The sequence below is a fragment of the Planococcus citri genome, chromosome 5 (genome assembly GCF_950023065.1).
Source record: "Planococcus citri chromosome 5, ihPlaCitr1.1, whole genome shotgun sequence".
Lineage (NCBI taxonomy): Eukaryota > Metazoa > Arthropoda > Insecta > Hemiptera > Pseudococcidae > Planococcus > Planococcus citri.
In genome coordinates this window covers 31,391,883-31,403,323 of record NC_088681.1, presented here as the reverse complement: position 1 = coordinate 31,403,323, position 11,441 = coordinate 31,391,883, and the positions used below count along the sequence as shown (strand labels likewise).

The following is an 11,441-nucleotide window of genomic DNA, read 5'->3' as shown; positions in this document are numbered from 1 at the left end:
TATTTTATTTTTAATCTTTTCTTTGATAACGATAGTATTCGTGTACTTCTTTCTACCCGAAACCAAAAACAAAACTTTGATTCAGATTCAAGAAACGCTCGAGAAGACTGAATTAACTTTTCGATAAGGCTGAAAATTTAAATAGGTATAATGTCACAGAGTGGAGTCGAAAATTGGTAATTTTTCAAACTTCTTGCGTCTGAAAATTTTAAATAATTTTATTTTTCAAAAAATAATAAATTGTCACCATAAAAAAATTACTATGTGGAAGTGAAATTGAAACTATTTTCATTAAATTTCTGCGCCAATCTGGGTTTAATAAAGTGGATCCTCCCTTCAAAAAAAGTCAATGGATTTTGACCAAATTCAGCAGAGACCTTCATTTCGAATTGAAAGTTCCTCAGAAAAAATTTAAGCTCAGGAGGCGTGCTTGCTGATGAGCACTCTGGCGGCGCTTCTCGCCATTTTCGAACCAATCTGAAGCCTTCAAAAAGTCGACTTTTACCCGACGATTTCAAATTACTCTAAAAGTACATAAATGGTGCCAGAGCCATGTATTTTGAGCGTCTCGAATGACCCCTAGATCCTCCCCAACCCCTAGTTTTCCAGCCAGTAAAAAAATTGTTTTCAATTTTGTCGCTACTAAAGAACACCCTATAGTTGAGTAAGGAATTTAAAATTTGTTTTGAAAAAATCGTGTCAATATGCCACATACTTACGAGTAAAGCAACCCCCCCCCCCAACAACTTGGAACACTTAATTATTAGGTAATATAAAAGGAACTCGTTCTCGATTCGCGAATTTGCCTCTTTTGCACACGAATGCTCACTTCATCACTATAATACATATACACCGAAAGATAAGAGATCACGAGTAGTTGTTTAGATAACCATAGATAGGTACCTACCTAACGCGCATGAAAATATGAGCAGACCATTCATTTCGTATCTCAGTGTCGTATCGTGAACTTCATATCGTAATTAGGTGAATTTTCATAATCAAAATGGCTAAACCAGCAGGAACCGTTAATCAAGTTCTATCACTAATGACAGGTATAGTTATCCACTCATTTCATTTAAATCGAGCAAAATTCAAATTCAATCTGGCTCATGCCTTTGCCTATATTTAAATTTTAGTGGCTACAAACGAAATGGCACTCGGAATCGCGAATGGCTGGGTAGCACCTACATTGAATGGTTTACGAACCCCTGGAGGCGAATTCTCTGTCACGATGGAAGAAAGCTCGTGGATCGGTTCATTGGACCAGTTCGGAAAAATATTCGGAGCAATTTTTACCGCATTGACACTCGACATTGTGGGCAGAAAAATTCTACTCGCTGCCAGCGCATTCGTACTTTTCGCAATTTGGGTAATCGTCATGTTCACAAGATCTGTACCTATACTCTACGTAATGAGAATAATGCTCGGCGTATTTGCGGGCTTAAACGATGGCACAAATTCCAATTACTTGGCTGAAAACAGTTCGCCGTATATTCGAGGGGTATTCGGAGCTATCTGTATAACTCTTTACTACGTCGGTGTACTTGTCGAGTTCACCATTGCGACCTACTGCTCGTACAGCAATACCGCCCTCATCAACGTAATTATCACATTTTTAGCCTTCTTGCCAGTTATATGGATCAAAGAACCAGTGCAATTTTTACTCATGAAAGGAAAAATAGCCAAGGCAGAGAAAAATTTCGCTTGGTTACATGGCAGCAACACGAACAGCGAAGAGATCAAAGTGGAATTCGAACGAATTAAACAAAACGCCCAAGCAGAAAACTTGAAAAAATCCTCCTTCAAGAAAACAATCACAGCTCCGGCTAATTACAAAAGTATGTTCATCATGATCACCATCTATGCGTTAGCTGGATGCACGGGGTATTTTCCAGTCATGTCGTTCGCTTCGATAGCTTTCTCAGCTTCGGATATCCTGACTCCGAATGAATTCACTGTACTGTTCGGTATCGCTCAAACTCTAGTCGTCGCTGTCACCTCATTCGTCATCAGTCGTTTCAGTCGTCGGACCATCATCTTAATCTCATTTTCATTGATCGCTGCCAGTCATGCGGTGACTACTGGATTATACTACGTGAACTCCAACGTGGTGGCCATTCCTTATTTTCCTTGGCTGATCTTCGCCTCGATCACGTTTTACGCCAGCGTTTACGCTTTCGTTTATCCAGCCGTATTCGTTATTCGAGGAGAATTATTTCCTTTGAGTGTGAAGGCTACCGGAGGTTGCCTTTCTGTTATTGCTTATTCAGCTACCAGTTTCTTGACCACTAAGATGTTCTTGTACATTTCGAATGCCTACGGAATCGAAGCCAATTTCTTGCTGTTTACTTTTCTCACCCTTCTTACTATTCTTTTCGTGTATATTTTCTTACCAGAGACGAAAAATAAATCGTTGATTGAAATACAAGAAATGCTCGAAAAGAATGATTAGTTTACTACATAGATGATTTCAGCGCGAGGATAGCGTTTTTCGTTTGTTACAACGGTACTTTTTTGAAATGAAATTCGATAAGTAATTGAAGCATGTGTTTCCAAAACGCACTAAGTCCAAAAAAATATTGATAAGAAATTCATGGTACTTAGTACAATTTGGAAACGTAGAAGTGGACCAAATTGGCTGATTTTTTGATATGTTCTAGCCAAGACCCTTAGACACAACATATCAAAAAATCAGCCATTTTGGGCTGCAACTTTATGCTAGATGGCCTTGCAACCTCAGAATCTTTGAAAATGGACTTAGTGCGTTTTGGAAACACATGCTTCAATTTTATCTATTGTTTTGAAAAATGATCTACACATGCATTTTTTTAAAACCAACTTGATGGGTTATTTTTTGGCGGATTGAGGCAATAATTCCCTAATTTCTCATTATTTGTTTCAAAAATAATTTAAATCACCAGGTACCTACACAACTTGTTGAGCAAGTGTGAAAAAATGAACTTGATAAGTACCTATTAATTTTTTTTCGTAGATCACCTTTCTCATTTTTTTTAGCATTAAAATTTATAAATGAAACCGGTGGTGGAAGGGATTTCCGCATGGGAATGAAGATCGGCAGGTGACAATTTTTTTTTGAAATCATTTTAATGGGTTCACTTTTGGCAAAGGAAAGAGATCATTTTGAGATAATGCACTCGATAGAGGCAATCTAATTTTTCAATAATTCAGGGTGTCTACCAAAATTTGATATTCAAAAATCGCGACTTTTCGCGACTTTTTTTTCAGTACCCCCTCATTTTTCAACAAAAAAAACCTTCCTACTTCAATAAAAAAATTAAATTTGAGGCTGGAACGATTTTCAGCGATTTTTTAATGATTTTTGGTAAAAATTCCGACTTTCTCATTACTTTTGCGACCTATTTTCAAAATCGCGACTTTCGCAACCTGGAAGACATCCTGATTATTTGTATGAAGAATAATTTAAATCGCAAGGTACACTCGCTGAGGAGTGAAAAAAATGAGCTTGATAACTGTATTCCGCCCTCCCCCCTCCCCCTTCAGAGATCGCCTTTCCCATTTTTTAACCATTAAAATTTATTATTGAAACCGGATGGGGGAGGGGATATCCGAAGGAAATGAAAAACGGCAGGTGAAATCTTTCTAATTTTCTAGCTCTTACTAGAAGACATGTCTATCAATTACCTACTCAAAAAACCATATCTAGGAAAACAACCGCTAAAATATTCAGAAATACCTATTCTGATGTTTTAGAAAATAAGTTTAAGAACGATTTTCTAATGTCAGATGAGTAAAAGCCTTGGACGTAGCTCAAAATCATCGTTACAAGTCTGAAATGAAAGGGATGAAAAATTTGGATTGTTCTCCTTCATCCCTCACAGGACGATAGTAGATCATTTTTGTGATATTTCTAATAATTGCTATTTTTTTCGTTTTCTTGATTTTTTTTGTTTTATATTATATCAACGTTTCTGTTTGTTTTTTTTGAAAATTATAATTATTCGTTTTCAAATTATATTATTTAAAAAATACTCGTTTTTGGAATGCTTCTTTCTGTCGACCCTACAATCGACTGAGGAATGTAAAATTTCTCATAAAAAAATCTCGATAATAGGTATGCCAAATACATCCGAGCAGGAGTAACTCAAACCTAACCTAACCTAACCTTACTTACATTAATCTTAAAACTTCGAACACTCACTTACAACAAGAATAGCACATATGAAAATAAACGAATACATTATATTGTATCAATAAAAGGAACTCCTTCTGACACGCGAATTTGGCTTTTTGGCACACGAATGCTCACATCATCGCTAAAAATAACACAAACGTTATCAAAAATATATCCAATTTGAAACAAAAAAGAAAAAAAATACAAAACTTGAATTTTTTATCAATTGATCCGAGCACGTGAATAGTAAATACCGTACCTTACTCACTTATTAACTACATACGATACATCGCAGGTTATAAATCCATTCAAAAATTCTCTCTTAATGCCTTTAAAATTCGCGATCACGCTTTGTACAACGTTTCGAGTAATTAATTACACTGGTAATCCTCTTAATACATATGCACTGAAAGATAAGAGCACGAGTAGTTGTTTAGATAAACGTACATAACACGCTGAAAGAATGAATAGACCATTTCGTATTTCGGTGTCGTATCGTGAACTTCGTATCGTAATTAGGTGAATTTTCATAATCAAAAATGACAAAATCAGCAGGAACTGTGAATCAAGTTCTATCACTGATGACAGGTATAATTATTCGCTCATTTAATAATTTTAATCGAGCAAAATTCAAATTCGATCTGCGCCTCATACCTATTTAAATTTTAGTGGCTTTTAACGAACTGACAATCGGAATCGCAAATGGCTGGGTAGCACCTACATTGAACGGTTTACGAACCCCCGGAGGTGAACTCTCTGTCACAATAGAAGAAAGTTCATGGATCGCTTCATTGGACCATTTTGGAAAAATATTCGGAGCAATTTTTACCGCATTTATACTCGATATCGTGGGCAGAAAAATTCTACTCACTGCCAGCGCATTCGTACTCTTCGCAATTTGGGTAATCGTCATGTTCACAAGATCTGTACCTATACTTTACGTAATGAGAATAATGTTCGGCGTATTTGTGGGCCTAAACGATGGCACAAATTCCAATTACTTGGCTGAAAACAGTTCCCCGTACATTCGAGGGGTATTCGGAGCTGTCTGCATAACCCTTTACTATATCGGTTTACTCGCCGAGTTCACCATCGCTACCTACTGCTCGTACAGCAATACCGCCCTTATCAACGTAATTATCACATTTTTAGCCTTCTTGCCAGTTATATGGATCAAAGAACCAGTGCAATTTTTACTCATGAAAGGAAAAATAGCCAAGGCAGAGAAGAATTTTGCCTGGTTGCACGGCAGCAACATGAACAGCGAAGAGATCAAAGTGGAATTTGAACGAATTAAACAGAACGCACAAGCTGAAAATTTGAAAAAATCCTCCTTTAAAAAAACAATCACAGCTCCGGCTAATTACAAAAGTATGTTCATCATGATCACCATCCATGCATTAGCTGGAAGCACAGGGTATTTTCCAGTCATGTCGTACGCTTCGATAGCTTTCTCAGCTTCGGATATCTTGACTCCGAATGAATTTACTGTACTATTTGGTATTGCTCAAACTCTAGTCGTAGCTCTAACATCTTTCGTCATTAGCCGTTTTAGTCGTAGGACGATCATCTTGATCTCATTTTCATTGATCGCTGCCAGTCACGCTGTGACCACCGGATTGTATTACGTTAACTCCAATGTGGTGGCCATTCCTTATTTTCCTTGGCTGATCTTTGCCTCGATTACGTTTTACGCCAGCGTTTACGCTTTCGTTTATCCAGTCGTATTCGTTATTCGAGGAGAATTGTTCCCTTTGAGTGTGAAGGCTACCGGAGGTTGTCTTTCTGTCATTGCTTTTTCAACTACTAGTTTCTTGACCACAAAGATGTTCTTATATATTTCAAATGCCTACGGAATCGAAGCAAATTTCTTGCTGTTTGCTTTTCTCACCCTTCTTACTATTCTATTCGTATATATTTTCTTGCCTGAGACGAAAAATAAATCGTTGATTGAAATACAAGAAATGCTCGAAAAGAATGATTAATTTATCCGAATGATTTCAGTGAGGATACTTCTGAATTTTTCTTTCGTCACAGTGGTAAATTCCGAACACTGTATGCATTTACCCCCCCCCCCCCGCAGGTTTATTGAACTCCATTTTTCAGCAGTAAAATGCATAATTTTCATCACTGTGAAGTGTGAGTGATATGGGAATTCATCAATGAAAATGAAAAACGCCAAGAGACATTTTCAAATTTTTTAGGTCTCACTCTAGATTACATCTATAAACTGCTCAAGATGAAAATTAGTCAAAAAATAAGCGTGATAATATTTATGGATGTTATAATGTTTCAGAAAATATAATTTAAGAATGATTTATAAAAGTAGGTATGTATGTAAAAGTTTTGAAAATAAGCTCAAAATATTGTTACCTACACAGTACAAGGATGATTAACTATTTTGTGATATTTTTAATAATATGTAGTCATTTTTCATTTTTCAGTATTGTTTTTGTTGATACATTATTTCCGGGGCTTTTTTCGAAGGGGTGTTTCAAAAACATTGAAAAATTGCCATGAAAACTGAAAATGATGAAAGAATTCGGGGGAAATAAAATTTGACAAACAAGATGTTTTTAAGCAATTTTGTAAAAAAAAACAAGACGCTAGTTTGGCAAACTCTGAAACAAAAAGGGGACTTCTAGACACGCAAAGCAAGTCAAAAATCGATGCTTTTTGAACGTTTTGGCAAAAAAAAGCACAATTTTTTTCACAATTTTGAAAAAATTACGACTATATTTGACTATTTTATCACAAAACTACTTCTTGAGAATTTTTACAAAAAAACGGGAATTTTTTGATCATTTTGGCACACGTTGGTCTTATTTAACAATTTTGGCAAAAAGGGACAATTATTGACAAATGCTGTCAAAAATGGACACTTCTTGACTATTTCGCCTAAAATTGGCGGTTTTTGAAATCCTCCCTCCAAAAATTGACACTTTCACAAATTTTCCAATTTGCATTTTGTGACTTGGGCAAACTTGGCCAAAAAAAACATGTTGAATGGTGATGGGAGGAGAAGGAAATGGCCACATGGGTCAGATCGAAAAAATTAATGAAAAGGGGGGATGGGAGGAGAGAGGGGAGATTCGAACTCAGTCCCTTCAAATCAGTAACAATCGATACGCGCCGCTTGATTTTTGATTTTTTTTTCATTTTCCTTCAAATTGAGCCCCCTCTTCCAAGTTGTCGGAGTGAAGTGGAGTATTGAATGGTATGTTTTCGAAGACGCTGAACGAGAATATGACTATATTTTTTTGATCCTATGCCTTCTACCCCTTTATATCCCTTTTTTTGAAGTCAAAACGTGAAAAAATTGGCTCAACTATTCTACGCTTGATTAAAAGAAAATTACTTACGTAGTTTATTAATCGAAAAGCAAACAGAAGCACACAAAAATTCGATTAACCTTCGTCGGTACCATTAACCTTGTATGTATGTATTTCAAAACCTCGATCTTGAAAACCACCAGCATATTATTCTTATCACTGGTAAGTATGCTTGTAAATGAATTACGTTCAAAACGACAATCACTCAGACATCGGTATCTTTACAATCCGTTAAAATGTCAAGATAAGTTGGAAAATTTCATCCATTACTAAAATTACCAACCTACTATGTACTTTAAATTGCGATTCACAATCATTTGCATGTAAATTTGCGTGTTCATTTAGCATTTAAGCACTTAACAAAATGTTCTCCAAAAAAAGAGAAATCTTTCACCAGTCTCTGGCTTTAATGACAGGTATGTTATTATCTCGTCAATATTGCAATCCAACCAGTGTTTGGCATTAATCTTGGACATGGGTAATTTCAGTCTGTTTGAACGAATTCGCCCTGGGCGTCGGCAACGGCTGGATTCCACCGACATTGAGCATTTTACAAAACAGCGGAGCTGAGAAGTCGTTGACGATGGAAGAAGCTTCGTGGATCGCATCCCTCGAGCATATCGGTAAAATATTCGGAGCTCTGCTAACAGCCTTTTTACTCGACATAATCGGCCGTAAAAAGCTACTAACTTTCAGCGCTCTGTCGTTTGCTGCCATGTGGTGTGGTATTTTGTGCAGTAAATCTGTGCTGATCATATACCTGAGTCGTATACTGTTTGGACTCGCTTACGGAGTCAACGATGGTACAAATAGCGTGTACCTGGGTGAAAACAGCTCGCCGATTGTACGCGGGGTATTCGGTTCGGTGACGATCTCGTTGTACTATTTCGGGTTGCTGTTGGAATTGGCGGTTGCTGGTTATTTTTCCGTTACGACCACCGCCATCATAAACTCGGTCATAATGTTTTCCACATTCCTGTGTACTTTCTGGATGGTCGAACCAGCTCAATTTTTACTCATGAAAGGCAAATCCGAACGAGCCAAGAAAAACTTCTTGTGGCTAAAAGGAGTCAGAGATATATCCGAGGTACAGCACGAATTCGAGAAAATTCAACAAAATGCCAACGCCGAAATAACCAAGAAATCGTCTTACATGAAGATTTTCACCTCTCCGGCCAATTACAAAAGTGTATTGATCATGTTCGCCGTCTACGTTATGTCCGGATCGACCGGATACTACCCGATTATGTCGTTCGCTTCGGTTACATTTTCTTCGACAGAAATTCTCACCCAAAACCAGTTGATCATATTGTTCGGAATTTGCCAATTCGTAGTCGGAATGGTCACATCTTTCGTTATTGATAAATTTAATCGTAGATCGATTATGTTGGTCGGTTACACGATGATCTGCATCGTGCACGCGTTCACTGCCATTTTGTATTACGTGCAGGATAATTTAACTCAGATACCGTATTTTCCATGGCTTACGTTCGTTTCCATCACTGTGTATGCCATGATTTATGCCTTCGTGTATCCTGCGGTGTTCCTTATTCGTAGCGAATTATTTCCTCTGAGTGTCAAAGCAGTTGGTGGTTGCATCGCTGTCGTAGGGTATTCCTTGATGAGCTTTTTGATGACTAAGATTTTCCTATATGTGTCTGTCAACTTTGGTATCCATGTAAATTTCATTATGTTTTCTTGTATTAGTTTGACTCTGGCGTTTTTCATCTATTTCCTCGTACCTGAGACTAGGAATAAGTCTTTGATTGAAATACAGGAGATTTTGGAGAAAGAAAATTAGACTAAGCGATTTTTCTGTTTAACAAGTTGGAATTTCGTCAAGTTGAAAAAGGAGATTGTTTAAAATTTAACAAAAATCATATCTAAGTTTCATTTTCCAAGTATTGAACAATTTTTTCATAATTTTTCTTTCTCTGAATTATTTTCCAATTTTTTTTTTAGTTTCCACATATTTTCTAATGAAAAAAACGGTTCGTTTTTGAAATTCAGTAAAATATTCCAGTGCACTTGATTATTTAGTTGAATACTTAATTCAACTTTTTAAAATTTAAAAAAAAAATATTTTTTAAAGTTTTTTTTCTCAATAGCCATTTTTTTCTTTTATTCAATAGATGAGCTTCTTTTTTTTTTTTTTTTGTTTTAATGTTAATTATTCGATAAGTGACATTTTGTATTTTTAATGTTTTGTTGCATACCTTGTTGATGATTATTTTTCTAATTAAATATTTGATTTGTGACCAATGCATGTTTTTTTTCTTTTCGAATATCAAGCTTAAAATTGTGAAGCGTAAACTTTTCCAATTGATAAAAGTGATTTCTTTCATTCTATGCAGAGACTTTATTTTTGAGACAATTCTGAGTATTGAAATCGGGAGAAGTCGGTTTAAATTGATAGTGAAACAAAATTAAAAATTTTTCAAATCGATTAAAAAGAATCAAGGGTTCTACACAAAAAAGAGAATGAATTTCTTTGGAATCATGCATTTGAACCACACCATAAAATAAAAACTGAAACTAAATACCTACTTTTTTTCTCAATTTTTTTGGAATTTTGTATGCTTTTTATTTCACTTCGTCGCAATTGCAAATCACCTTATTTTACTAATTACCCATTCTCAAACCCTCAAACCCTAAAACTCCAGCTATAAATATACCAACAACAACAATCTCAGTCCATACTACAGTCCTACTTGAACATCCATTCGAGACAAAAATTTCCACCAATAAGACCAAAAACACATCGCTTCTTTGTTATCTTTCCACCCTTTCAGCACCACTCAGCATGCTTGTGAAAATAATTTCAACAAAAGCAAAGAATATATTAATTTTTCGTATAATTTTCGAAAACTTGATTTTCTGAAGATGCTTGGCTAAAAATTCATCTCGTATAAGACAACGAAAAACACGAAGAGCTTAGAAGCTCGAAAGTTACCCCATTCTTTTCTCTCGCGTCCATCCTCGTTTCACGTGTTTCCCCTACGTCCTATTACGAACACTTTAGTCAAGTGGCAGAGCACTAGGCAGCAGGCAGTACACAACATAGCGAAAGATAAGAAAAGCACGTCAAAAGGGAGGAGGGGAATGGGGGTTGTAAATGTATTATTGCGAGCGGGCTAACAATATTAGAACAGTATACACTTATACAAACGCAAAACGAGGAGGAATAATTTGCGAAAATGTTCAAATTTAATGAAGCGTTTCATCAAACACTGGCTGTGTTAACAGGTATTGAAATATACTACATTTTTTAATAGCGAGTATAAAAACTAATGAGCTCTACTGTCCCTTGTATTTTTTCCCCTATAATAAGGGGAAGCTTTATTTATGGAGATAATTTTGTAGAGTTGAGAGTTGAGAAGTCCTAAACAAACGATAAATTGCTTATTTTTTTACAGTATTATTCGACTAATTATGTACCTATGGGCATTGATAGTGGCCTGGTTTGCATCTAGATTTATAACAAAATGCCGGAACAACGCTATGGGAAAGTGCTTTTGCAGCCCGCAGATGAAATTCTTAACAGATATGGAATTCGTATTTCGTACCTTAAATCAATAAATTCTGACATCCTCCGAATAAACTGCTTATGATGTTGGCGATCACTGGCTTTGATTTTTTTACAGTTCACCACAACTAAAAAATATTTTTCATCAGTATAGCTACCTGCATCGGTAGAAATGCTTTCGTCCGAATTGAAGATGTAGGAGGATGCTTGTCAATCATTAATTTCGACGTTTTCCGTTTTCTAACCGCTATGGGTAAAAGGTTCGTGTATCTTTACATCTTTAGGTATTTACGTGAATTTCGTGATTTTATCCGCCATACTTGTGGCTTTCATGCGTTTCCTTCTATGTACCTGAGACCAGAAATAAAACCCTTTATCGAGATTCAGGAGGGTTAAGAGAAAGAAAATTCGGCATAGAATTACAGAGTGA

The 11,441-nt window shown here is 36.1% G+C and overlaps 4 protein-coding genes across 15 annotated transcripts in view; 3 read left to right on the top strand and 1 right to left on the bottom strand.

The window, feature by feature from the left end:
* Window positions 1–11,441, bottom strand: part of LOC135846646 (liprin-alpha-1-like) — a 132,818-nt gene that overhangs the window by 51,704 nt on the left and 69,673 nt on the right. The gene's annotated exons all lie outside the window — the stretch shown is intronic.
* The window catches only part of LOC135846650 (facilitated trehalose transporter Tret1-like), a 50,197-nt gene that overhangs the window by 35,974 nt on the left and 2,782 nt on the right, over window positions 1–11,441 (top strand). For 3 of the 6 annotated variants that reach the window (XM_065365875.1, XM_065365871.1, XM_065365876.1), the window contains exon 2: window positions 7,974–9,743. The exons of 2 other annotated variants lie outside the window; for them this stretch is intronic. In XM_065365875.1, the coding sequence (XP_065221947.1) occupies window positions 7,974–9,286 (1,313 nt within the window). In that variant the 3' untranslated portion in view covers window positions 9,287–9,743. Of the gene's footprint in view, window positions 1–7,714; window positions 7,902–7,973; window positions 9,744–11,441 lie in introns of those variants that run through there. One more of the 6 variants, XM_065365873.1, reaches the window with a different exon arrangement.
* On the top strand, window positions 136–4,010 carry LOC135846659 (solute carrier family 2, facilitated glucose transporter member 6-like). The gene is made up of 2 exons (XM_065365885.1): window positions 136–1,052; window positions 1,137–4,010. The coding sequence occupies exons 1-2, from the start codon at window positions 1,004–1,006 to the stop codon at window positions 2,450–2,452; spliced, it is 1,365 nt and encodes a 454-aa protein (XP_065221957.1). The 5' UTR covers window positions 136–1,003; the 3' UTR covers window positions 2,453–4,010.
* Window positions 4,593–6,599, top strand: LOC135846658 (solute carrier family 2, facilitated glucose transporter member 6-like). The gene is made up of 2 exons (XM_065365884.1): window positions 4,593–4,741; window positions 4,823–6,599. Exons 1-2 carry the CDS (start codon window positions 4,693–4,695, stop codon window positions 6,136–6,138), a joined length of 1,365 nt encoding a protein of 454 aa, XP_065221956.1. The 5' UTR covers window positions 4,593–4,692; the 3' UTR covers window positions 6,139–6,599.

What these genes read in the sequence shown, in the direction of transcription:
- LOC135846658 (XM_065365884.1), top strand. Translation starts at nt 4,693, where the DNA reads ATGACAAAATCAGCAGGAACTGTGAATCAAGTTCTATCACTGATGACA. An exon ending in AGTTCTATCACTGATGACAG is followed by an intron (nt 4,742 to 4,822) that starts GTATAATTATTC and finishes TTTAAATTTTAG; the next exon opens with TGGCTTTTAACGAACTGACA.
- LOC135846659 (XM_065365885.1), top strand. Translation starts at nt 1,004, where the DNA reads ATGGCTAAACCAGCAGGAACCGTTAATCAAGTTCTATCACTAATGACA. An exon ending in AGTTCTATCACTAATGACAG is followed by an intron (nt 1,053 to 1,136) that starts GTATAGTTATCC and finishes TTTAAATTTTAG; the next exon opens with TGGCTACAAACGAAATGGCA.